The 24,990-nt window shown below is 49.3% G+C and overlaps 2 protein-coding genes across 6 annotated transcripts in view; both read right to left on the bottom strand.

Moving 5' to 3' along the window:
• The window catches only part of Kirrel3 (kirre like nephrin family adhesion molecule 3), a 555,253-nt gene that overhangs the window by 71,972 nt on the left and 458,291 nt on the right, over positions 1-24,990 (bottom strand). For all 5 annotated transcript variants that reach the window (XM_057767795.1, XM_057767794.1, XM_057767796.1 and 2 more), the window contains exons 3-4: positions 23,522-23,671; positions 17,852-18,001 (exon numbers count right to left, since the gene is read on the bottom strand). In XM_057767795.1, coding sequence (XP_057623778.1) covers positions 17,852-18,001; positions 23,522-23,671 — 300 coding nt within the window. The remainder of the gene's footprint in view (positions 1-17,851; positions 18,002-23,521; positions 23,672-24,990) is intronic.
• LOC130873181 (proteasome assembly chaperone 4-like) lies at positions 6,105-6,576 on the bottom strand. Its single transcript, XM_057767799.1, has one exon. The coding sequence runs from the start codon at positions 6,525-6,527 to the stop codon at positions 6,156-6,158; it is 372 nt and encodes a 123-aa protein (XP_057623782.1). The 5' UTR covers positions 6,528-6,576; the 3' UTR covers positions 6,105-6,155.

Below are 24,990 nucleotides of genomic sequence, written 5' to 3'. Positions count from 1 at the left end.
CAGGGTGGTTCTCCTCTGGGGTGGGTGAGATCAGGGGTACCACCTTAACCTGGTGACATGCATGCATCTTGCAGGAGAGGTGAGCCATGGTGAGGGGTGGGAAGGGACTAGAGAGCAGGCATTACATGATGGCTGCCAAACAGGCAAAGGGGCCTACCCCTGTCAAGCCTTTGCAAGAGAAATCAGAGATCTGAATTTTCATACAAAAGCTCCAGAATAATAAATACTGGCAATAATTGAAAACAAAACAAAAACAAACTAAAAACCAAAAAGCCCGGTGGCACTCCAGGAGCTAGCCAGTCCCTCTGAGCTTACTCTCTGGCCTGCTAGTTGCCAGCTGTGGCTCATGAAGCTGGGGCCAGCCAGTTCAAACAGTTCCTGCTTACTCTGAAAGTGAGTATAGGTAGGGGACCCAGCTGCAAACCCCTGCTGCCCAGTCCAGGATACGCCTGATAACCACCTCACTTGACCTGCGTGTCTATGGGAAAGACAGAGTCCTAGAACATTTAGTCTGAGCCTGGGGCTGTCTTGATGTCCCCCTCTCGCCCCCTGGCAGACTGAGATGTGTGCAGTCAGGAGGAGTCGTTCCTCTAGGTGGGCACACCTTGGAGGGAAAGTAATTCAATTAAGCCCTTGGTTCCCAGTGAGTGTTCAAACTGGCTCCCCCAGAGAACCGTTTTCTGTTATGGATTTTTAAGACCAGCGGCTGGAGGATCACTCTCCCTTTTTTTCCTTTTTGATGTGGTGTCTCTAGTCACTAAGTAAGTGGGAAATAAAGGATTTGTGAGAAAATAGAACACAGTCAAGAGGTAAACTGTGGGCTTAAAGGCTCCCAAGAGACGGGCGCGGGGTTGGAAATGTTCCTGGCCTGTCAACTGTGCTCTGCTGAGTGCAGCTTCCTGAAACCCCCGTTTCTCACCTCAGAGAGGTAATCCCGCAAACCGATTTCCCTCCAATGCATTTCATTGGCGCGGAAGCCAAACAGGCCGTTGCGTTATAGCAATAACATCAACATTTCACTCACCTTCGCCTTAATTATTTTTCTGTCTTGCCAATGGAAGCTGTTTAATAAGATTTATAGGCAGCGAGGCGGTGGGGTGAGTGTGTGTGCAGCTTAGATAATTGGCCCAGCTAAACCACCCCCCCCATTGGCATCATCAGTATAAACACGCGAACTAAAAGCTTTGCAACACTTAAGTAATAATAATGTCAACATCTCACCTGCTTCCCCTTTAATTATTTTTCTCCCTTGTTCTTGCCGCCTGAATCTGTTTAGATAAGATTGCCATGTAGATAATAACCAAAGACTCTCATTCTCATAGGCAGATAAACCACTGCTTCGCTAAACCGTTGAGCTCAAAGGGAGCGAGGCTGGTGACAGGCTTGCTCTTAGATCTTCTGGGAGAGGGTGGAGTTTGGTGTCAGTGGCTCCAGGAGGGACCAGAGGCAATGGAAGAGGAGGATACAGCTGTGCAGGTGGCATGAACACTGAGGTGGGATCCTGACCTGGGAGGCAGGCGGGTGCTAGAAGCTGGAGGAAGAGCAGGTAGGTGCACCTGCCCTCACGGCACCCAAGCAGGGGCACATGATCTCATTGGTCTAGGTCAGTGCTTTCTGTCTTCCCAATGCTGTGACACAAGTTCCTCATGTTGAGGTGACCCCAAAACCATAAAATTATTTTCATTGCTACTTTTTGCTAACGCTACGAATCATACTTAACTATTTTTAGAGATAGAGGCTTGCCAAAGGAGTTTCGATCTGTGGGTTGAGAACTGCTGGCCTAGGTTGAGGAGTTCTGGTTGTGCGTCCCATGAAGTATTTTCCCACCACAGTGTGCACAGCCCTTGAGCAGAACTGGCTTTATGTCTGCTCAGCTAGGTGGTTGTGGAGGCTACTCAAGCTATCACACTTCCCCCAAGCTGTAGAGGTGGGCTGCTGTGGGTCAGATGTCTGTGGATCCCCTGAACCCCAACTCACATGATATAATTCTTCTGATCAAGTACTAAGGAGACCCAACCCTGTTTAGCTTCTGGGATCAGATGAAATCTGACTTTTCCAGGGTGGCATGCCATAGATAGATGCTGAAATTTCAACCCTGGGTGAAAAAATATTTACAAATGAGACATTTGGCAAGAAAGTCAAGTCAGATGACGTCATAAGATGATGTCATAACTCTCCCAATGGCGTTAGTATACCTAGTAAAAGAAAAGGGAATCCCTGTCTGTGGGAATGTCCCCAGGAAGGACCCAAAACAAGTGACCCCGCTGCTGGTGCTCAGTTCTTAGTATGAAGAGCAACATCAGAACTGTGTAGAATAGATAATTAAGCCACTCACCCCGTGGTGTTTGTTATAGCAGCCTGGACTGACCATCACACTGGTCTAGATTCTAGATCAATCTAGAATAATCATTCTTAAACTTTAGAGGGGAGAAAATGTTGAGTCTGTCTCAGAAATGCTTGCAAGCATTCTGAATTTTGCATCCCATTTTATGGCAGAAATTTTGGCAATTAGTTGAGTTCCTTGTCTTGAATATCAGCTCAGCTCTTTCCACCCTTACTGCCATACTGATCTCTGTGATGGTAGCAGACTCCCCATAGGTCTCCTTCTCTTGTCCCCTTACAGACCTCAACCCAGTAGCGGGGAAACTTTTATATGCCAGATCCTGTTGATCCTCTGCTACGAACCTTCCCCCAACTCTGCTTTTCTCAAGGAGGGATCTGGCTCCAAGATCCACAGCTAACTTTCTGTGGATCCACAGTCCCATAGAGTAATCTGAACGGAACAAATCAGTTCATGATGAAAGCCTTCCTGGATTTAGATTAACTTTACTGATGAATTCTAGCAACTTGAAGACTTCACAGAACATTCCAGGAAATAGAAAAAGGAATCCTTGCTTACAAGACCAGTAAGTACCCAAATTCTAAAGACAGGTAAATTTGGAGTGTTGAGGGAGGGAGGAAGAGGACATGAGTGATATGGATGGTTGAGTTGGGGGAAGGGCAGAGAGAGAGAGAGAGAGAGCAAGGAAAAAGATATCTTGATAGAGGGAGCCATCATGTGGTTAGTGAGAAAGCCGACACTAGGGGAATTCCCAGAAATCCACAAGAATGACCCCAGCTAAGACTCTATGCAATAATACAGAGGGTGCCTGAACTGACCTTCCCCTGTAATCAGACTGATGAACACCTTAATTGTCATCATAGACCCTTCATCCAGCAGTTGATGGAAGCAGATGCAGAGATCCACAGCTAAGCACTGGGCCGAGATCCCAGAGTCCAGCTGAGCAAACAGGTCAAGACTATGATGGGGAAACCCACTGAAACAGCTGACCCAAACTAGTGGGAGCTCACTGACTCCAGACTGACAGCTGGGGGAGCTGCATACGGCTGAACTAGGTCCTCTTAATGTGGGTGACAGTTGTGTGACCTGGGCAGTTTGTGGGGCCACTGGCATGGAGCCAGTAGTTATCCCCAGTGCATGAACTGGCTCTTTGGAGCCCATTCCCTATGGAGGGATACCTTGTTCAGCCTAGATACAGGAGCGAGGGCCTTGATCCTGCCTCAGTGTGATGTGACAGACTGTGTTGACTCCCCATGGGAGCCCTCATCCTCTCTGAGAAGTGGATGGGGTGGAGGGAAGACGGGGGGGGGGAGTGGGTGGAGGGAAGGGAGGGAAACTGGGATTGATATGGAAAGTAAAACGAGACTTTTTTTTTTTTTTTTGAAGAAAAGGGAACTAGGGGATGTTGTCCATGATGAATATAGACAAAAAACACTCAACAAGGTGTTAGCAAATTTGCTGCAGCAACATAAGAAATACCACACACAGTGACCAAACAGGATGCCTTAATCCTGAGAATCTAAGGATTGTTGGATAGTTGAAATCCAATTAATAGAACATATTAATAGAATAAGGAATGAACCCCATACGATCGTGTTAAGAAAGCAGAAAAGCATGTCACGAGAACTGACACTATTTAAGATAAAGACTCTCAACAGAAATCAGTGCAAAGTTATAATTTGATAAGACAAGTACGTTCTGGTGCCGTGTTACACAGTAGGGTGACAGTGATTAGCAATAACATCGTGTGCATTTTAAGATAGCTAGACCAGCGAGACCAAGCAGTCTCACCACCAAGACATTCTGAATATTTGAGGTGGTAGATATGCTAATTATCTTGGTTTGATCGCTGTATCACATGCGGATGTTTTGAAGTGTAACGTTGTACCCCCATGAACATGCGCCGCTTTGTATGTCAGTTAAAAATGTAATAAGAAGCCATCTCGACAAAGTAGGGACATATGGGTACTTCAACCCGGTTCCCAGTGTGGATGGCAACCATTCAGCTGGCGTGAAATAGCGTGGTGAGATGCTTCCCTCTAGTCCTGGAAACTGAGCTAGAGTGTGTTTTTAACCGCTTGTGCTCAGCCTTGGACTGGAAGTTGCGCCTGGTACAAAAGGTACAGTAAGGACAAAAGGCTGCAGAATGGGAAAGAATTAAACAGTCTTTGTGTGCAGACACAATGATTCTGTATGCCGAAAATCATATAGAATACAGAAAAAAAAACCAATTAGATCAGAAAAAAAGTAGTTAGCAAGGTTATGGGATCCAAACGTTTACAGATGGTCCTTGGCTCACGGTTTGATGACTCAACTAATGACTTCTTTTCACTTTATGAAGGTGTGAAAGTAGCATGCATCCAGGGCAAACCGCATTTGGAGCTGCCTTTTCCTGGGCTGCTGAGTGTGGTCCCTCACTCTCAGAGGCTGGGCAGAGAGCCACAGTTTCAAAACAGCCTCGTGTTAATGGAGGTAAGCCACCGTTACTCTGCAACGCACCATGCGGCTAAGTGAGGATGCGTGGCAGCTCTGGCATAGTAAATGCACATTTAGCAGATGAAGGAATTGATTGACATGTGGCTTCACCAGTACTAAACCAATTTCTATATACTAGCAATGACCAATTTGAAAATGAGATTAAGAAAATAATTCAACAATGCCGAAAACAAATTCCTAACAGAATAGTTAGGAATATGTTTGACAAAAGACTCTCTTGGATATCAAAAATCCATGGATGCTCATGTCCATTACATGAAATGATGTGATATTCATATATATCCTATGGACATCCTCCTGTGTCCTGCATATCCTCCCTCTATCACTCATGATGCTGGATACAATGGAAATGCCATTTGGATACCTATTACACTGTATTATTTAGGGAATAATGACAAGAAAAGGCCCTATATATAGATGCAATAATTTCAGATACTTTTGTGGATAGGGAACTCTGAGAGGCAGAAGCTGGCTGTATTTCCTTTCCTCTCTGGCTACAAGTGACCCATCTGTAAAATGGGTTTTCTCCAATATCCTAGTGACTGTGCTGGAGAAAGAGAACAGAGGGTGTGAGAAGTGGTGTGTCTGGGTTAGAGCAGAGCCTGCTCTTTTGGGGGAAGGTACGTGACCCTCACTTTTTTTTCTGAGCGCCATCACCTGGGTGATCTCTTAACCTTTCCTGACATAATTACATATGGAAAGTTCTTCTTTTATATGAGTATTCACAAACATCTTGATTGTCTTGTAAAAACCCAAGTGTTTTTGGGAGTCAGTCTTCTCAGGTTGAGGGCTCAGCTGCTCATTATTGTGAGAAGTGGGCGGCTCTATGCATTTCCCTGGCCTGTGAACCAGTCTCCCGGGAAAACCTGCTCCAGCCACATAGACAGGGCAGTGGTCAAACCTTGCACGATGGGGTAAGAGATAGGAAAGCAGCTGTGAGTGAGCGCGATGGGGGGGGAAGAGGATGTGGTAGGTCACCTGGCTTCCAAGGTGGCTTGAGGGAAAAGATGTGACAGGAAGGGCTTTCTGGAACCGTTAGTGAACTGTCCAGAACAAAACTCTGGCTCTGTGGACTCTGAGATGCCTTGAGGGTTCTGACAGGCTTCTACAGTTCCCAGAGGCCAGATGGAGACCCACCCACCATCTGTGATTGTATGTGGGAGGCAGGCAGCTGACTCGGAGTACAATCTGAAAAGGATTGGTTCAGATTCTGGCTCTTTTAACTTTCTTTCTTTCTTTCTTTTTTTTTTGAAACAAAACCCAAGCTGTTTATTGACACGTAATTTATACACAAGTTACACACTCTTCCCTCTGCCACTCAGAACTTCTCCGGAAACGTCTCCATTTCTTTTTTGATCCTGTTTTCTACGAGTAACGTGAAGTTGCTGTCTGTGTTGGAGAGGTTGTAGCTGACAAACACCTGTTTACTGGTCTTCCTGGCTAAGCGCTGGGCAAGGCCAGAGGAGGTCGTGTCAGAAGTGTCTCCAAAAAGAGAGGTGCACACAGGGATGGGATCGTAGCGGCTGCACATGGCCACTGCGAGGTTGCGTAGATGCGGCGTCGCCCCCACCCACAGGAAGAGCGAATCTGTCAACCGCATGACGTGGAAGTGGACGAGCTGCTCCCAGAGCCTTGCGCTGAAGTTGTGAAGCGACATGTCCCCGCTCGCGGCGCCCTGCGGCTCCGCCATCCCGCCCGCCGGCCACTGGAGCCACAGCACGGAACCCAGCCAGGCGCGGCCGGCCTCTTTTAACTTTCTTATGTGAGCTTGGGCATGGTAACGGGCCTCTCTGGTGACCTGGGCCCACCTGATAGAGTTGGCAAGAGGGTATTGGAATGCTCACGTGTGGACTAATAGGGCCCTGGCAGGCACACAGACCAACTAACTGGAGTTGTCTTTTTCTTCTCCAATAAGAAGCTGCTGATACACTGCCGTATCTGTGGACAGATGATGTGCCCAGTGGCAGATTCCTTAAGTCTGGTACCATTAAATTCGGGACTGGAGGTGTGAAGCTAGGTCCCATCCCTATCCTCGTCAGTAATCTGGTTTGATGACCAGAACTTGTTGGGGAACGCCAGTGTCTTAAGCATGGATATGTCAGCTCTGACGAAGCTGCTTCTCTTGCTCTGACATGTTGCCATGTTCTGCACCATCCTGACCCCCACTTTTTCTTCTGTGAGCTTTGACTCACCTCGTTACAACTGTACCAAGTCTCACCTTGCCTTTCACCTAGGTGAAAAGGCCTTCCTGCTCCTTATTAAACCACATATGTGATGCCGTCCAAGCTTGGATTCATGTGGAATTCCTCCAGAGAGGTGGTTGGGTTTCAGTGCCATTGTCTGGACTTTTGGATGCTCTTTGGATGCCGAGTGTTTTTGCAGCTGGTTTGTATGGCATGAGGTTGACATTAGGAAGGTCATAAGAGGCCCTGCCTCCCCTTTTATCAGGCCTTAGACTCTGGTTCCTATCATGACTTTCCCATGGCACACCAAGATTTTGTCGACAGGTTTTCAGGCTGCACAGGGTTTGATTGTTATCCAGTGACTTTTACTGTCTGTGACTCCCCCTTGTGGCAAGGTCACCAACCTGGAGGTAGCACCGTGTCTCTCCATTTTCACCGACTTTTGATCTAGGCTAATATTCCATCTAGAGTGGGAGCTCTCTCTAGATCCATGGCACACTGTGTTGTGGAGACGCTGGTTGGAAGGGAACATCTTGGCATGATCCTAGGACTTCTCTGCATTGTCCCCTCCCGTAGGACACCCCCTTAATTCCTGGAGCTCAATCCCACAATAAGGTTCTCACAACTCTGGATAAATTAATGTCGTCCCTCTAGAAACAGGCACGTAGGAAGCGCAGTGTCTGCTTGGATACTCCGAGAGACAGAGTGCTTACCACTTCACTGCGTTTAGGCTCTCAGTTTTAATTGCTAAGATAAAACACATCCTGCCCGGCCTGGTTCCGCTCTTGAGCTCTGTGAAATAAATCTATTTTCCTTCTTCAAATATTTGAGGGGAAGCTTCTCCTCCTCAAGTCTTCTCTGTAGCAGCTTAAACTTCCCTACTTATTTTTTTTCCATTTTCCCACATGTGTTTGAATGTGTGCAGGCACACATGTGTATAGGTATACAGACATGTGGTGCCTGTACATATGGAGGCCCGAGGTTGATGCTGGCAATTATTCTAGATCTCTCTCTGCTTTTCAACCATATTCAATGAGGCAGGGTCTCTCAATCAATCCCAGAGCTCATGGATATAGCTAGTTTTACCAGTCAACTTGCTGTGGGGGATCCCCCATTCCTGCTTTCTGAAGTTGGAATTACAGGTGGGACGCCACTCTCACTCTTACACAGATTCTGGGGATCAGACCTCTGGTCCTCACCCATGCACAGCAAGTGTGTAATCGTCAGCCCCTCCCCCTCTTCTTTTAATTGCGCACACAGCATATACCTTATGCCCATAAATACCCAGACCAAGGATTGGGTCTGTGTCTATCAGGATATTGACACACACTGACCCTCAGTGCTCTCTGCGGCTGTTCTTATGTCTCTACTCTCAAAGTGATGGCCATTCTTCTGCTGTCCTTAGGTCGGCGTACCATAGGGAGAGTAAATAGCGGAAGGCTGGAGATGGAGGAGCACGTGGGGTCATCTGTGTCTGCTAAGTATTTGCAGCAGTGATAGTAGTAGTGTGTGTGTGTGTGTGCGCGCGCTCACACCACGTGCATGTGTATGCACATACGTGGATTCTTCAGGAACTGCAGTGATTCCTGGGAAGATTGTAAAGGCATAATAGACACCCACATGCTTATGGCTGGACCAATTCAAGCAACACAGTAACAGAGCAGTGGCCATCCCCACGCCAGAAGCAGCAGGATACCTTTTTGTTAAAAAAATTATGCACGAGTGTTTTGCTTGTATGAATAAATGTGGATTGTGTGTGAGCTTGGTGTCTGTAGAGACCAGAAGAGGGTGCCACATCTCCTGGAACTGGAGTTACACAGGGTTGTAAGCTGCCATGGAGGTTTTGGGAACTGAGCCTGGGTCCTCTGCAAGAACAGGTGTTCTTAACCATTGCGCTGTCTCTCCACTCATGGCATGGCATTCTTTTGGCCTAAAATCAATCACTGGAGACTGGAGAGTTTGCTCAGTTGGTAAAGTGTCCTGTGTAGGCTTGAGGACCTGAGATGGATCTCCGACAATAATATAAACATTTGGGCTTGCACATTAGTAACCCCAGCTCTGGGGTGAGAGGATGGGAGGAAGAAACGGGTTGTCCCTGGAAACTCATGGTTAGCCGGCCTGAATAAGCTGGTGAGTACATACAAGTTCACATGCATACTGCTTCCCACCCCCTCAAAAAAAAAATACAGAAACTCTATCGCTGGCCCTTGCCTCTGGCCACGGGGCGTTGCCCCCTGCCTCTGTGTGTTCTGGCCTGGTGTGTAGTGGTGCACCCCCTCTCAGGCTTGGGACCCTGCCCACTTTCCCAGGTCCCCTCTCACCTTGTCTATGACCTCTATGAGTCTGCTCATAGAGTGCAGTGTGTGGATGTGTGACTTTGCCTCTAAGCCTTTCCTAAGCCCCACCCTCCCTCAACCCACTGGCTGCTGGGGAAGGCTTCTGTTCAGCGGCGTTTTCCTTTCTCATTTCATGCTGTAATGGGGATTCATTGCCAGTTTTAAATCCATAATTTGCCATGAAAGCCTCATCTTGGGCCTGGACTGAGGTCAGAGCAGAGCAGCGATGAGCTATTTTTAGCTCTTAAAGGGCTCCCTGTCCAACTCAGTCTCTCTAGACTAACCCTGGGCTGGCTCAGACGGAGTTTTGGGATTGACACTGGGGATGCCGGGACAAGAAAGGCTGTTCATTCATGGGTGGCCTGATCTCCCTGCTCCACTCCTGCCTGCAGTGACTCTTTCTCTGCATTTCACTTGTCATTGGTGGCATCGATAGAGAAGAGGACTCAAACTGATGAAATAATATTCTAACTGCCCCTTTCTTCTCTGGGGCTGATGAGGGGTACCAGCTGATGCCTCTGTCCACTCACAAGCAGCTGCCCGTTTTCTGAGCAACTGATTTCTTTGATCAACTGTCTCCTGCTTTTCTAGGTGGATGCTAATGATTTCGCCACACTCTCTCTGCCTGCGCACAGGTGCAGGTGTGTCCCCTTGTGTCTATGTGTATGGTTATGAGTGCGTAAGCGGGATTTCTTTCAAATGACCAGTAGTTATCTGGACATCCGGAACAAAGAGTCTAGCAGGGTGGGTACCAAGGCAGAGGTAGATCTCTTGTTTGTATGGTATGAAGCTTGGAAGCAGCCCAGGCCACAGGAACCAGCCCTGTGAATGGTAAGGTGGACCATGTTTTTCTGCAGGCAGTTGACCCTGAAGGTTGAGGAAAAGGGGCCTGTGTTGCACAGAGAAGCCATGGATGGAGTGGAGCTGCTGGTCTCAGACTGAATCCAGACACCAGAGGATTTGGTCCTGATTTTTGCAGATCTCTGGGGTGTGACATTTGCTGAGTAGGTGAGTGCGCTCAGCCTGGCTCAGGGTCACGCTTGGCTAAAACAGCAGAAGGACACATTATCCTTGCTCTTAGAAGCAAGGGAAGAGGGACTCAGGGAACAATGGCCTTTGTGTGGACCCCAAGCCATGAGTGGTGATGGGAAAATCACAGGTAAACTGTGGGATGGATTTCCACTTCACCTTTCCAGCTCCTGCTTTTACCAGGGAGAAGGTTGTCAGAGTGGCTGCTAGACACCACAGTCCCATGTTTCATGCTGGGCAGTGGCAGGGCTGGGGGAAGCAGTGTGTGATTTTTGAGTCTTAGTCTGGGCCCTCTCTCCTATGTGGACTTGGAGAGTTGCCACTGCTCTGGGCATGGTGGCATCACTCTTTAGGACTACATGTGGGCCTCAGTTCCCTGGAGATGGGGGTGGGGACACAGCAGGTGGGTGGGAAGTACTAAGGCTTGGGGAGTCTCAGAGCAGATGGTTGAGTGTCTTGTGAGTTCAGCAGATCCTGACTGGGCTCCTAAGAATCTTTCTACCTTCCTGTGTCCTGGTTTTGAAGGTTCAAAAAGCAGAGGGGAGGTCCATTGGGATGTCATCTCTAGCTTTATAAATAGTGAGCCCAGGACAGTGTCAGGGTTCTAGGCCATTTGGGAAGGAAGTACAGGACTGATATTGACTTCTTAATTCTTGAAGAAGAGCCTGCCTACCTCTGCAGTCTGCCCTGTGTGGGGGCAGGGAATGGAAGCCTCATGTTTGCCTCAACCCCTGATGGTTCCCTAGGCCTCCTGGAGCCTGGGACATGGCTGAGTCCCCCACTTCCTTTCTCACTCATCTCCATGATAGATGGCCTAGTTTGGAAGGCACCCATGTCCAAAGAAGCTGAAATGAGGGACATCTCAGCGTGAAGGAGACTATAGAGTGACCCAACTCTGCAGATCAGCTCTGTCTAACCCAGGAGCGCCCTCCTCTCCCTTGGCCCCCATTGACTGTGGTGCAGATACCCAGGATAGAATGAAATTCAACTATAGATCTCAATGATCGTTGCCCTCAACTCTTAAGCCTGAGACTTTGAGTTCACTTTGTCACCTGAGGGATGGGCAACACAACTAGGAAAGAAGGGTGTGTGTAATGGCCAAAGAAAGGGAATGGAGGTGACGCTGAGGGTGGTCTGGACCACCCAGGAGGGCACAGGAGAGGGAAGGACGTGGTGTCGCGTGGAAGGTGTAGGAGATGACTAGCTGAGCCTGGCTCCCACACGGAACTTTGGGAGATAAGGGTGTTTTTCTCGCTCTCCTCTCCCATCCCTGGCTTGTTTGCTCCCTATTTGGGGTGCTGATTGAGGGTAATGAATGTAGCAGGAAATACGCACACAGCCCAAATGAGATACAGCACCTAAGACCAGGTCACAGCTCAGCTAAACAGGCCTAATAAGGAGATAAGGAATCAATTCTGCTTGTCTTCTGTGCATGTGCCTGGGTGGGGCCTCTGGGAATCTAGCTTCCTGCCTGCTGTCTCTGTGAACAAGTATCCCCCGGCCAGAAGCTGGTGCTCTGGGAAGGACGGCTACTGTCTGGTGATTATGGGCACTGAACAGTAATAGCGGCGACAGAACCGGCTAATGTAATAACAGCCATATGCTGTTAAGTCTTGCTGTGTATCAGGCGCTATTTTGAGATGTGCTTGCATATGTTCTTTCGTTGGATCATTTTGTCACCACGGAGGCACTATGGCTCTGTCTCCCACTTTATACACAGAGAGAGGAAGTTGAGTAACGTGACCGGGTTATACCACTGGTGAAGGAGCACAGCCAGGTTCTGTGTGCAGGCAATCTGGTTTCCAGAGTTCGGGCTCCAAGCCACGAGAGGCTATATAGTGCCTCTCTAAATAATACCCAACATTCTACACACCGCAATGTCACCCACCCCATGCCATATATTGCTCAACACTATACTGCACAACACCATACGACACAATGTCATATATGGTACAAGACCATATCATATAACCCCACGCCGCACTATACCATATAACCCTCACGTGTGCTTGGCACTGCTATCTGCTTGTACTGTCTTTCCTCAAGTTGCTTTAATGGCCACAGTGAACATTCATTGAGCACCTAGTGTGTACTCCCAGTCAGGCCAGGCATGAAGATTGCTAGATGCTCCTGACCGACACTGTGGGGGAAGCAGACAGAAAATATGGTGTCATGGAGCCTACAGATGGCAGAAGGAACAATAGTCAGGCTATGTAGCCTTCAGGAAAGTCTTCCTAGAGGAGGCGATGCCTAAAGTGTATCTTGTCAGATATGCAGGAGTTAGCCGACAGAAGATACAAGCAGGGCTGTTGGAAGGGCTGAGGCAGGCTCAGAGGCACCTCATGGAGCAAGGGGTAGGGGCTAATGCAGGTGTGGTCATGCTGGAGAGAAGGAAGAAGGCATACTTCAGGGACCTTGTGGGCCCTGCAGGGATTCTGGGTTCTGTTCTACAGAGACAAATTCTCCTCTATGTCTCCAAAATGCTTCTACTGCTTCTACATACTTGTCATTTTATGTTAAGTAGCTTATTTGTCCCAACAAATACCTAGACTCAGAACCATCCAGAAGCCAGCACTCTTAAGTGCCGTATCAGCTCTGCATGGATGATTGGACGTGCTCGGGGTATTCACAACTCCTCTCTGTACCCATCTGTAGTTTGGGAGTTGAGAACTGGGAGCTCGAGATGACTAATCTTCATTGCCAACTTGACTGCGCTTAGAGCCACCTAGGAGTCACACCTCCAGGCGTGTGCGTGAGAGTATTTTCAGACAGGATTGGTGGAGGAGGAAGGACCCCACCCAAATGTGGGTGGCACCATCCATGGGATGGGGGACCAGGCAATCAAAGGAACAAAGGAGCCAAGTGCCAGCATTCATTCGTCCCACAGTGGAACGAGGAAAGAGGTTGGTGATGCTCATACCTTGGACTGAACTGGTCCCAACTGCCACGCCTTATCCCCTTGAGCCCTAGTCTAAAACAAAACCTCCCCAAGTTAAGTTGCTTCTGTCTGTGATTTCTGTCACAGCAGCAAAGGGGCGTAATGGCTACAGAGTTGCTGCCCATTCTGTGGGAGAACAGTTAAAGAGCATATCTGTTTGCCTTGGATCAGGGCTCGGCATTGTCGTAAAAGACGCCTGCTTTATTTGAACAGACTTAGTTGCCATCTTAAATAATTCATTAGGAAATCTAATTTCTAATGGGAGCCGCCAAGACAACAGAGTCAATATTAGACTGGGCCAGGAAGAAGAGGACATGGGAAGAACAGCTGGGGCAAAGTCCCTTTAATAGCTGACCTGACATCCAAGCCCTTCTTCTCTTTTCTGATCCTCCTTCCCCAGCTCTACTCTTCCTTTTCCATGGCATCTATTACCATGGGACATTCTAATGATATAGTTTACTCGCTGAGTCTGATTGCCATTTGCCAGATGCCTTTGTACCCTGCTACACGCAAGCTTCGCCAGACCAGGCATGGCTTTATGTTTCACTTACTGAGAAATCTTGAACATCTAGAAAGGCATCCAGGAAACATTTCTTGACCAAATTTGCAGCCTCCACTTCCCCTTTGGCTCCTCCCAGTCTTTACTACCCGAGTCTTCCGGCATTTGGGATGATCAAGTAAAATGATGCCTTACAGACCCTGAGCTCTTGCGTGAGGTGCCGTCTGTCATGCATACCTGTGTTATTGTTTTAAAATGGATGGAGCAGCACACAATTTTTGTCAGATGGTGCTCTGTTTCCTCACAGAGGGTTCCTCCTTCTCTTCCACAGCTCTGCACACGCGCACGCGCTTGCACACACACACACACACACTTGCATGTATGCGTGTGTGTGTGTGTGGCCTTCTAATGTCCATCAAAGCTGAGCTGTTGCAGAGATGGCTACAAATGTGTGAAAACGGGGTACCTAGAGAAGCCTGGTAAGACTTTGTGAGGTGCTGTGTCCCAGCTTCAAGGTGGCTGTTGTCTAAGCCATTCCGATCGGTTACTTTCTCAGCCTCAGGCATCACTCGAATCTCAGCTCCGGCGGGGAATGGCCCATTTTCCTAAAATAGTTGATGTGGCATATTGGACTTCTGGCTGGAAAGAAGGCCTTTTGGGAGCTGAATTCTTAGACATCATGTGTTCAGCCATCACTTCACGTTCTGCACATCAAGAAACTGGGGCCCAGAGAGGTTGAGTAACGGTGTCACGGTCACACAGCTGACTCTAAAGTCTGAGGACATTTCTTCCCTAGGTAGCAAGACTTCCTGAGTGGACATGCGTGTGTGGAAACAGGTTGCGTCAAACATAGCCCTGGGCAGCTGACTGGATTGCTGAGGGAACTCAAGCTGACCACAACCAGGGTTGTAGCTTTCTTGTCTGGGGTGCTTGCTTGGCCTCATAGACTCAATTCATTCCCCACCTCCTCCTTATTCTCTGGCTCCTGCCTCCTCTGCCTCCCAGGGTAGTGAAAACTCTCCTCAGAGCTGCTTCTTGTCTGATTGCTTCTGAGTGTTGGAAACACAACACTAATTAATGTGTCTGTGACTCTAGGCTTGGCTGCTGGGCTGGTCCCCATGCCCTCCCCGGAGCCAGGCAGACTTGGAGAGCTGGCCCCCCAGCTTCTTTGAGCCTGCTGCTGGCAGATGCATATTCTAACGGAGCACATCTGCTGGCTATATAATCTCTCGTATTTGCCCTCCTCACTTGGCGCTTTGACGGGAGACCTCCCGGGGCCTGCCTGTGCTCCAGCCAGAGTGTTTGCTTTGCGATTTTGCCGGAATACCATCTGATTCTGCCCTCACATCTTCCGCAGGTTCTAATCAAGCTCTTACTTTATTTAATTAAAAATCTATCTCAGGCAAATACAGAGTAAATTAGGAAACTCTCCTATTCTTGGAACACAGGGACGGCCGCCATCCTCAGGGAACTGGCCCAGACATTTTCCTGGGCTGAGATGTCACAGCAGAGCAGGTGGAGGGTCTCTGTGGGTCAGGAGGCTTTAATAACCTTAAGAATACTCAACAGCCATTGCATCTGTCTCATCCTGAGACCAGGAGCCCTTTCCAGCGACCATTTTAACTTCCAGTTAGGGGCAGTATGAGGGGATGTATATCTGTAGAAGCTTAGCCAGGCAGAATCCTGCTGGACTACAGGTGATCTACAAGACTGGGAGAGGCCCTGAGACTCCCTGGGGTGGGGAAGTGGGAATTCTTCACCCACGGAAAACAGCTGAGGCCAGGAATATGGAGCCTCAAGGCATTAAGGAAGCCTACGGGCAGAGCCTGGCAGCCTTTTCTGGCCCAAATCCAGTTTGCTTAGGAGAATGGCCGATGTAGGAGATGCCAGCTTGACCTTCCTTTCTGTGTGCTGGAATCGTCTCAGAGCCCCCTGTTAGGGCCTCTGTAACCAGTCACCCTTCCGGTTGACCTCCAGGCTTGAATAAACACCTCACCCACACAAACCCAGCCTTGTGCCCTAGGCACAATGCCAGGCCAAGGTCATGACAGATGCAGAGAGAGAGAAGAGTGAATGTCTTTTAGAGGTGACCCCCAAAACAAATTTGGGCTTGTTTAGGTTGAATTCTGAAGCCCTGCCCTGAGAAGCCTGGCTTTTAACCAGGTGGACAGATGACATCCTGCTGGCGTTTGAGACCAGAAGCCTGGGCAAAGAGCGCTGGTCCGGAGCTGGAACTGTAGAATCGATTTTAAATGTTAATCAAACTGTGTGACCTCCTGGGCATGCTTTTGCCTCTCTGAGTCTCTCCACGAGCGTATCAGTAAAACACGTGGAATAATCCGGAATTTCAATACTTTGTGGATAAACTGGGATAGCAAGGAACAAGGAGGCTTGACTGGTGAGTCGTCTGTACTCTGAGGACAAGGTGGTGTTCTGTTTTAGCTCCCGCACGCACGGCTTCAGAGGAATGGATAGTGCTTAGGTCTTCTCTTTCTAGCGTTCTCTGGCAGCCCCATGGAGGGGTGTAAGGGGACAGGGGAAGGCTTCCTGAACACAGGGACTGAGCGGTCTCTGAAGGTGAACACCCTACAGCTTCACTTGGCAGGTGTGCTCTTCCTAAATCGGGAAACATACCTGGTCCCCATGTCTTCCTCAGCTTTTCCCCAACCCTGCAGTGAATTGTGGACCCCTTCTCAATTTAGCCTCATCTCAAGGGGGGAAAGAAAACAGCTATTGCTCTCTATATCGTCCTTGTCTGTCCTCTAAAGCATACCCTGTCTGACCCCGGCCCCTAGACCATCTATTCCACAGAGGGTTTCTTTCCTGCCTCTTTTGGGCCAGGCTGGGTTGAGGTGGGTGAGGGTCTGATGCCCACCCTTCCAGCCTCAGCCTAGGCCGAGCTGCTATCTGGTCCTCTGCTGTTGCACTTGGAATCATGCACCCCTCGTGTTCAGCTGTGTAGATCTGACGGTACCCTGACACACTCTTAAATATTTCATCTCAGAGCGTGAGCAGCGTCCCAGCTGCTGACCCTGTCGTCAGAGCTTCACAGCAGCTGCCAGCAGGCTGCCAAGGCCAGGCCGGGGCTTCCCTCTCTCGTCGTCCCAGGGTTCATCTACATGTGCCTGGAGATCAGAGAGGAAACCTTATGGGGTTGGGGAGGTGGAACCAAGAGCTCCGGCAGGGGGATGCTGGCCGAGGCCTTTTGTTTCTCCGAGCTTCAGTTTTTTGCCTGCAGTAACAATCCCTGATCCAGTCTGGAGGAGTTCTGAGAGCTTCTGGGAGCCACTTTGCAGCTGTGAATGAGCATCACTTATGTGCAAACTGTTTCCCCATAGTTCCCTTTTCTGCAAGACCTGGCCAGAGGAAGGAGGTGACAGGGCCGAGCTCTTAAAACTGGGAAGCTCAAGGAGCCACTGAGCAAATCCCCACATCTTCAGACAGGTCTGTCCCTGTGAGGGCTGTCCTGGGGACATTTGAAACAAAGACCAAGGGGGGGGGAATGGTTAGAATAAGGCCCTGAGGTGAAATCTCATTGGGATGACCCGAAAGAACTGGGATTGGGTCTTTGGTGATTCATGAAGTCATGGAGGACCAAACCCAAGGCTTGTTCTTCAGAGAGGTCAGGGTATGCAGAGCTTTTCTGGCCCCTTTGGAGGTCGGCTTTGGAAGAAAGGCCACTCATACCATGTACACTCTCTTCTGAGCTGCATTGCTGCTATGGGCCTGGCCTCATTTACACAGCTGAGCACCCAGGATCCTCATCTGTTCGCCAGTGTGCAGCCAAACACACTGGGTGGGACAGTGACAGGTGGTGGCAATATGATTTCCCAAGGTGGGGGTCTTTTTCAGTCCCCCTTGGATGGGAAGAAAGAGGAGAGGGCAGAAGCGGGGAGGACCAGACGGGATGATAGCCAATGGAGAGCGTCCCTCCTCTAGCTTTGTCAGAAGGACCCGCCAACAGCAGAGCCCTTTGTGTTTCCTGGAGTCCTTATGTCACCCCTGCATGTTTGTGTGCAGGTGACTTACCCAGGACTGTGAGGCGTGCGGGGCGGGACCGGATGGCAGCCTGGATGGCCTGGCACTCGTACACGGCGTCATCCTGCAGCTCAGCCCGCAGGATCTTCAGGTGATGCTCTCCCGACAGGTGGTTCCCCACCACCAAGTACTGGGGGTAACCTGGGGAGAAAGCAGGAAGGTATGAGAGATTGAGGTAGTCCCATGGCTGATTACTGGGGCCTATTCGGAGATGCTGTGACCCCTAAGATGGAGTGGCTCCAGAAACTCTCTTGGAAAAGGAAATGCACATCTAGTGAGTGGTGGCTCAGGCAGAGGTCTTCCTGTCAGATTTCCTCCTTTCTGTGGAAGAAAGATCTTTCTGGAAGGTGGGCTAGGGGGTCTGATATCTGGCCTGGACAGAGCTGACCTCAGGTGGCCTTCTGGTGACGGATATATAGGACACTTTATTTATAGGACAAAACTTCCTCCCTTGCTGCTTCTCTACCCAGCTTACTGGACCGCTCAGCCTAACAACCCCAAGCCCTTGTTTCTTTATTTTTTTAAAATTCCTTTCTTTCTCTCCTTATTTGTTTGTTTCTTCACATGTGTAGGGACACAGACATGCCACCCACACGGAGGTCAGAGGACAACTGTGGCAGTTGGTTCTCTCTTTCTGTCATGTTGGTCCCAAGGACTGAACTCAGGTCATCAGGCATAGCTGAGCCATTTCATTGGCTCTCTGCTTGTATAGCTCAGTGTTCTATCAGAGCCCCCCCCCCCTTCAGGCTCTCATCGAGCCTCTTACTTCATGGATGACTCCCGTGTTTCCCCTTGTTCATCTGTGTATTGCTGATTTATCTCATGGGCTGAAATGATTGGGCTTCCAGAGGGAAAAGAGAGCAGTGGCGCTTCCCTTCCTAGCTCAGGGGGAGGTGGTGGGGTGGGCACTGGTGGCAGAGGCACAGCCGTGGGAGCCCTCTGGCATGCGATCAGGCCTTTGATCTCAGTGTGTGTCAAAGAGCACAAAAGCAGTAGTTTCTCAGGATGGTAGTGTGCGTGTGTGTGTGTTTGTGTGTATGTGTTTGTCTGTATGTGTTTGTGTGTGTGTGTGTGTGACGCTAGTTCTAAATTCTAAGGAAAACGGGAGAAGCCAGTGTTAGACGCAAAAGTATAGGGCATGTTGGGTAGGCAGACCTGGCTATGGGGTGTTGCTCTGGGAAGTGTTGTTTGTATTCAGTGGAGTTTGCTAAGGGGATACTAAGGGGGAAGGGGAGAAGGGGGGCAGGGGGAAGGGGAAGGAAGGTGAGGGAGACTGATTCTGAAATTCACCAAGTGAACCAAGCAAAAGAGAAACGGAATGGAAAAGGAGGGAGGGATTTACTTAGAAAGGATCAAGGAGAGAAGTTTTGTCCCCAGGAAGAACAGGAAATGGCTCTGCAGCCTCATCCTTCAGTCGCAGGGCACTGTGCACCTTGAATCATGGCTGTCCGTTTCTGGGCATTCCTACCTCCCATCCCTGAGCCCCAGGGCCTGATTAAGCACTTAGGAAGCACTCAGGACACTTAGGAATTTGGGGCCTCAGTATACACACACTGGTGATAAATAATAGATTAAATAAAAGTTTGAAGATGCTGAATCATTCAGCAGTTGTTGCGGCCAGCCGGCTGACTGAATACAAACATTGGCTACAGCCACAGCCGTAGACTGGGGCTTGCCCTCTCTGGGGTCTTGGGCTAGAAGCCTCTTATCCTGTCAGGCTGTTATCCTTCTGCTCCCTCACCTGACTTCTGCTTTTCTCACATCCTTTGCTCCGTGGGATTCTATTGACTCTGCCCTGGTTCCCATCTCTCCTTAGTGACCACTCTGGATAACCTAAGGGTGGTTGAGAGATGGGGCAGGGCTCTCTGGGGGTGACTGCACCAGGACCCATCAGTGCCTATTCCTGGTCAGTGGGGGTGGGTAGCCATGGTCTCCCCAAATGCCAACCAACAGGTTCTGTGAGCTCTTGTACAACTGAGACCATCCTCATCATGACACGGGAGGACCCTAATCTCAGCAGCTGATCAGGGCCGATCAGAAATGCTGCCCAGGATCAGCTGCACCAAAGGAGGGCACTGTCCACCTCTCACTCACTTTCCTGCCTTCTGATGGGCAAAGGCAGTAAGCCCAGGCAGGTGAAGCTGGCTTTCTGACTGCTGCTGGCCTCTGTGCTGCTGGCCACCCTGCCCTCCAGCCTCCTCTCCACCCCCCTGCTGTTCTGCAATTAGGTCTGTCCCCTGCAGGCATGTTGGATGGAAGAGGTGTCTTTGTTGTTGATGTTGCTGCTGTTGTCTGGCAAGCCATCAGCAGCAGGATTGCACTCTCGCTAGCTGTGGAAAACATCAGTGATGGGTTTGTTTGTATTTGCCTAATTAGACAGCAAGAGCCACGATGCTATCTCAAGGATTGGCAGCATCTTTGGAAAACACACACAGGAGCGGAGCTTCTGAGGAATTTTCTAGCCCCTTCCATGGGATCAGAGGTTCAGAGTGTCTAGCTTCTAGTCACGTCGTGTATGTTCAAACTCCAGTTTATCTCTTCTTCGCTCTCTCCCCCTGGCACTTTAGCTCTGTGTCTTAACTTGCCGGTAAGTTGGGGACAGTGCTGGTCTCTCATGGGTGAAGATTAAAACGGGATAGTCCATGTAAAATGCCTCCTGCTTCCTGAGTTTTCGACATAGGAGCCCATTCTGTAGCTAAGGCTGGCTTCGAACTGATGTCAAATCTATACAAACCTCCCCAAGTTTACAGGGGTCAACTACCAACGTCCACCCCTATCCTCTATACCAGCTAATTTAAATACAAGTTGAGAAGCCTGCTGGGCTCAGGGAGTAAAGTCTTGCCGTGCAAGAATGAGGATCTGAGTTCAGCTCCTCAGCAGCCCCCAAACTGGGCATGACTGTATAAGAGGAAAGGGGCAGAGAGCAGCAGATCCCAGGGCCTTACTGTCCAGCCAGTCTTGCCCACGGGTGAGCCCCAGGCTCAGTGATAGAACCTGTCTCAAAAACTAGGTAGAGACTGACTGAAGAAGACACCCAATATTGATCTCTGACTTCTATATACACACATGTGGTGGTTTAAATGAAAATGACCCCCATAGGCTCATAGGGAGTGGCACTTTTAGGAGAGTGTAGCCTTGTTGGAGTGGGTGTGGTGTGGTGTTTTGTTTTGTTTTAGAAGAAATGTGTCACTAGGAGTAGGCTTTGAGGTTTCAAATGCTCAAGTCAGGACCAGTGTTACCCGCTCTTCCTGCTGACTGAAGATCTGGATGTAGAACTCTGAGCTACTTTTCCAGCGCCATGTCTGTCTGTGGGACACTCTGCTTCCCACCATGATGATAATGGATTAGCCTCTGAACTGTAAGTCAGTCCCAGTTAAATACTTTCTTTTGTAAGAGTTACCATGGACATGATGTCTCTTCATAGCAATAGAAACCACAAGACAATGTGCATGGGCACACTTACCTGAACACACATGCATACATATGCATCTCTCTCTCTCTCTCTCTCTCTCTCTCTCTCTCTCTCTCTCTCTCTCTCTCACACACACACACACACACACACACACACACACACACACACCCTCACTCACTGTGGAAAAAGTACCAGTGTCAGGGAGTTAGAGTTGGGGTGTTCATCTTGGAAGGGAACAGACATGGTTTCATGGATTGAGATCAGTAATATAATTAAATCATTTTTTTTCTCAACCGTTACTGTTTACTTTTCAAATAAAGTGGGGCAGGGTGGAATCTTTTTCTCTCTTTGGACAATCATGGATTCCTCAGGCATCTGAGAAGTACCGGTCTTCCCAGGAGAAAAATGTTCTGTCTGCACCTGAGAAAGTGTTGACAAATATTCTCTTTCTGGCGTCTCATTCCTAGTGGCCAGAAAGACACTGCGGTGTCAGCGAGAGACTCATGTCTAGTGCACTTAGGAAGGTGACATGAAACAGAGGAGGATGGAGCTATAGCAGCAGGAAGTCCTGACTGGCCCTCCATTTCCCTGCCTAAAGCACTCAGCAGATCTTGCTGAATTCAGTTGTATTCTGTTCTGTCCCTACTGACCAGGCAAACAAGCAGTGTTTATGGAGCCCGTGAGAACCTATCATTATTATCAGGATGGCGTTTGTGGATAGGTGATTAAATACAGGGCAGATATTTCTCAGGAGTATGAGTTTATGGCCTCTGCAGGAGAGAGTCCAGGGCCTGTCTTCCTTAGTGACTGGGTCAGGCTGAAGAGGCAGCCAGCCCAGACCCTTGGATCAACTTGTCCTTAGCACCCAGCAGGCCCAGATCCTGGATCCTAGAGAGCGAGGTGTGGAGCTTCAGATCAGAGATGCAATTATCTATGCCTTGATGGTCACTTTATAATCTGTCCCTAGTGACCTTCATTTGGCCACTGACCTGATAAGACACTGCCCCTGACCAAAGGCCGAAGATATCATTAACCAGAAAGCCCAGACTGTCCCCCTCATCAGTCATGGTGTTGATCCAGGCTCAGAGCTGCCCAGAGCATAAGCAATTCTCATTTGGGAAGGTCATAGCATTCCCCCATATCTCTAGGGTACCGGAGCTGAGCATCTCTGAAGTTGGCCGGTTCCCATAACACTTAAACTTTATGGTAGCACAGTATATTCTGGAGATATTCTCCGGTATTTTATCTATGCTCAGCTGGGCTGCAGCATCAGGCCCTGCGACTGCTATTGACCATTGCTATAATGTTTCAATATACATGTTTGGCAAGACATAACTCACATTTTAAAATATTAATTTCCCAGTGTTTCTGAGTGCACTTTGATTTTTATTTTCCTGCAGCTGTACAGCATGAACGAGGCGAAGCTACTTACCAGTGGAATGCGTATTTCTCATGCATCCTCCATCCCCAGCCATTCCCAGATGGCCGGGGAGTGACACCCAGATCTGTCCTTCTGCACATCATGCATTTCAGCCCAGCAGTCAGCCCCTTTCTTACCCATCCCAGGGCAGAGGAATGACGGAACAGGCAAGAGACATGAGGATGGCTGCAGTCTCTATGCCCTGGGGAAAGTGGGGGTTGGCAAGGTGTTTGGATGAGCTTCTGAGGTAGCCATGCAAAAGAGTTACCAAATGACATGGCCTGGCGCCAACAGCAGAGCTGACATGCCAGTCAGCAGCAGCTGGAGGAGGCTCCCGTCGTGCAGCTTGCCTGGGTGGCTGGCAAGGCTGGCAGTTAGTGTAAACCCTTCCTGTCTTTTCTCCCCATCATGAGATGAATCTTAGGAGAAACGGGCTTTCTTGTGAGTTTTCAGTTCATTGGCTGTCTCCTTGGGTGGGAAGCTGGACCATGGCTTGATAAATGAGGATTCGTATCGGGCCAAGAAACAAGAGCACTTGATGTTTGGAAATCAGACTTCATGGGAATCGTGTTGACTTTGGAATGGATGCTGTGCTAGGTTTAGAACTGCCCAGAAGAGTGAGGATCAGTACTTATAGCCAGAGGCCCCTGGGCTCCTAGGGATCTCGGTCCAGGCCTTGCCTGTCTGGAAAGTTGAAGAGCTGGGTGGGGATTCGAGCTCCTAATGACATTGGAGATGGAATATGGGAGTTCCATAGTGGTGAAGATGGGGTGAGGCAGTGTAGGCGCTGGGCCGTTGTTTATGGGTTGGGGAGTCTGGAAGTACTCACTTGAGAGGTCTCTTCCTACGCCAAGAGCCAAGCCATCCTTAATCCACAGGACGAAGCCATCGTATTCTGGGATGGCACACAGCAGCGTCACTGGCTGTCCTGACACCACCACTTGGTCCTGGGGCTGTTGGCTGAAGGAGTAGACTTGGCCTGGGGAGAGAGAAGCACAGTGGTCAGTCAGCGTGGGCAGCAGTGTCTGGATGACTCTTTTTACACCCTATAAGCAGAGTCAGGCTGTCCTGAAGGTGCCAGCCACATTCTCATCTTTCAGGGGCTGTCTCTGGACTCCTCCAGCCCCTCCCTTATCTAACCCTGATATTGACTTTGGATGTGAACCTCAGCTATCACAGGACAGGTGCCTCCCTTCTTCTTGTGGGATTCTCACCTAACTCCACTGATCAGGAGTGATGATGGATCTAGTTCAACCTGGCAATCCAGACAATCTGAGTGGCAGGTAGGGCCTTGGTAGCTGTCTCTACCCACATCTTTCTTATTCTATCCTTTTCTGCAGTTAGCTCTTACAGTCTCCCCCATGGAAATCACTTGGGAGTCTATGCCTCTCATCCACACCTCAAAGCAAGATGACACAACCATTGAAGCTATTGGTTCATATTTTATTAAACAAATAGTTTGCTGCACACATGAGATACTAGGCCCTGTGCTGAGATTTTAAACATGAGCTCATGAATTCTTTCATTCTGCTAACAACCTAACCACAGCAGGCACCGTCTCTATGTGGAGATTGGGAGGCTGGCATTAGTAGGGGGACAAAGGAGAGTAGCGCTGAGCTGACTCTGTACTTGCAACGCTTGGTGTACGGCCTGGGTGTACTATGCTCACAGTGCCCCCCTGCAGACAGCTCTGCAAGACTGGGAACTGAGGCATTTATCAATGGCTATCTGAGCAGGTTGGAGGCTGTGAACTTGTCTCATTCTGGCTCTGAGGGTTGTTCCTATCTGCTGAGCTAGGCTCCCTCCATGCAACTCCCTGAGCCTCAGTTTGGGGACAGTCACTAAAGAAGGGAGACGATAACATGATCTGTGTTCCTGGGACACCACAACTGAGTGGACCGTGGCACACTGATGCTGACGACCTGGGATCTCTCCTAGAGAGAACCTAATGTTTCAGGGCAGAAGAAAAAAAATCACTATTTTATAGCAAAGAAACTAGGATCGGAGAGGCACAGCAATCTACGCAGGATGGCACAGATAGTGAGTGGAGGAGCTGGGGCTGGGATGACACCCACTTGAGTTCTGAGCCCTCAGCTTTTCCCACCCCATCTCCAAAGAGAAAGATACCGAATGAAGGGAAAAGAGGCTGGGAGCCGGCTGCTACCTCCTTTCCATATCACCATAGATGACCTGGACTTGAATTGCTGCCCTATACAGGGCTAAACTATGGGCACATGGAGAGCTGAGGTGCAGGGGAGGGCATGGGGCCCCAAGCAGCAGACAGTGGGGGCAGCAGGA

The sequence above is a fragment of the Chionomys nivalis genome, chromosome 4 (genome assembly GCF_950005125.1).
Source record: "Chionomys nivalis chromosome 4, mChiNiv1.1, whole genome shotgun sequence".
Taxonomy (NCBI): Eukaryota; Metazoa; Chordata; class Mammalia; order Rodentia; family Cricetidae; genus Chionomys; species Chionomys nivalis.
Note: the sequence above shows the minus strand (reverse complement) of the source record. Positions and strands in the feature narration are given on the sequence as shown.

What these genes read in the sequence shown, in the direction of transcription:
- LOC130873181 (XM_057767799.1), bottom strand. Translation starts at nt 6,527, where the DNA reads ATGGCGGAGCCGCAGGGCGCCGCGAGCGGGGACATGTCGCTTCACAAC.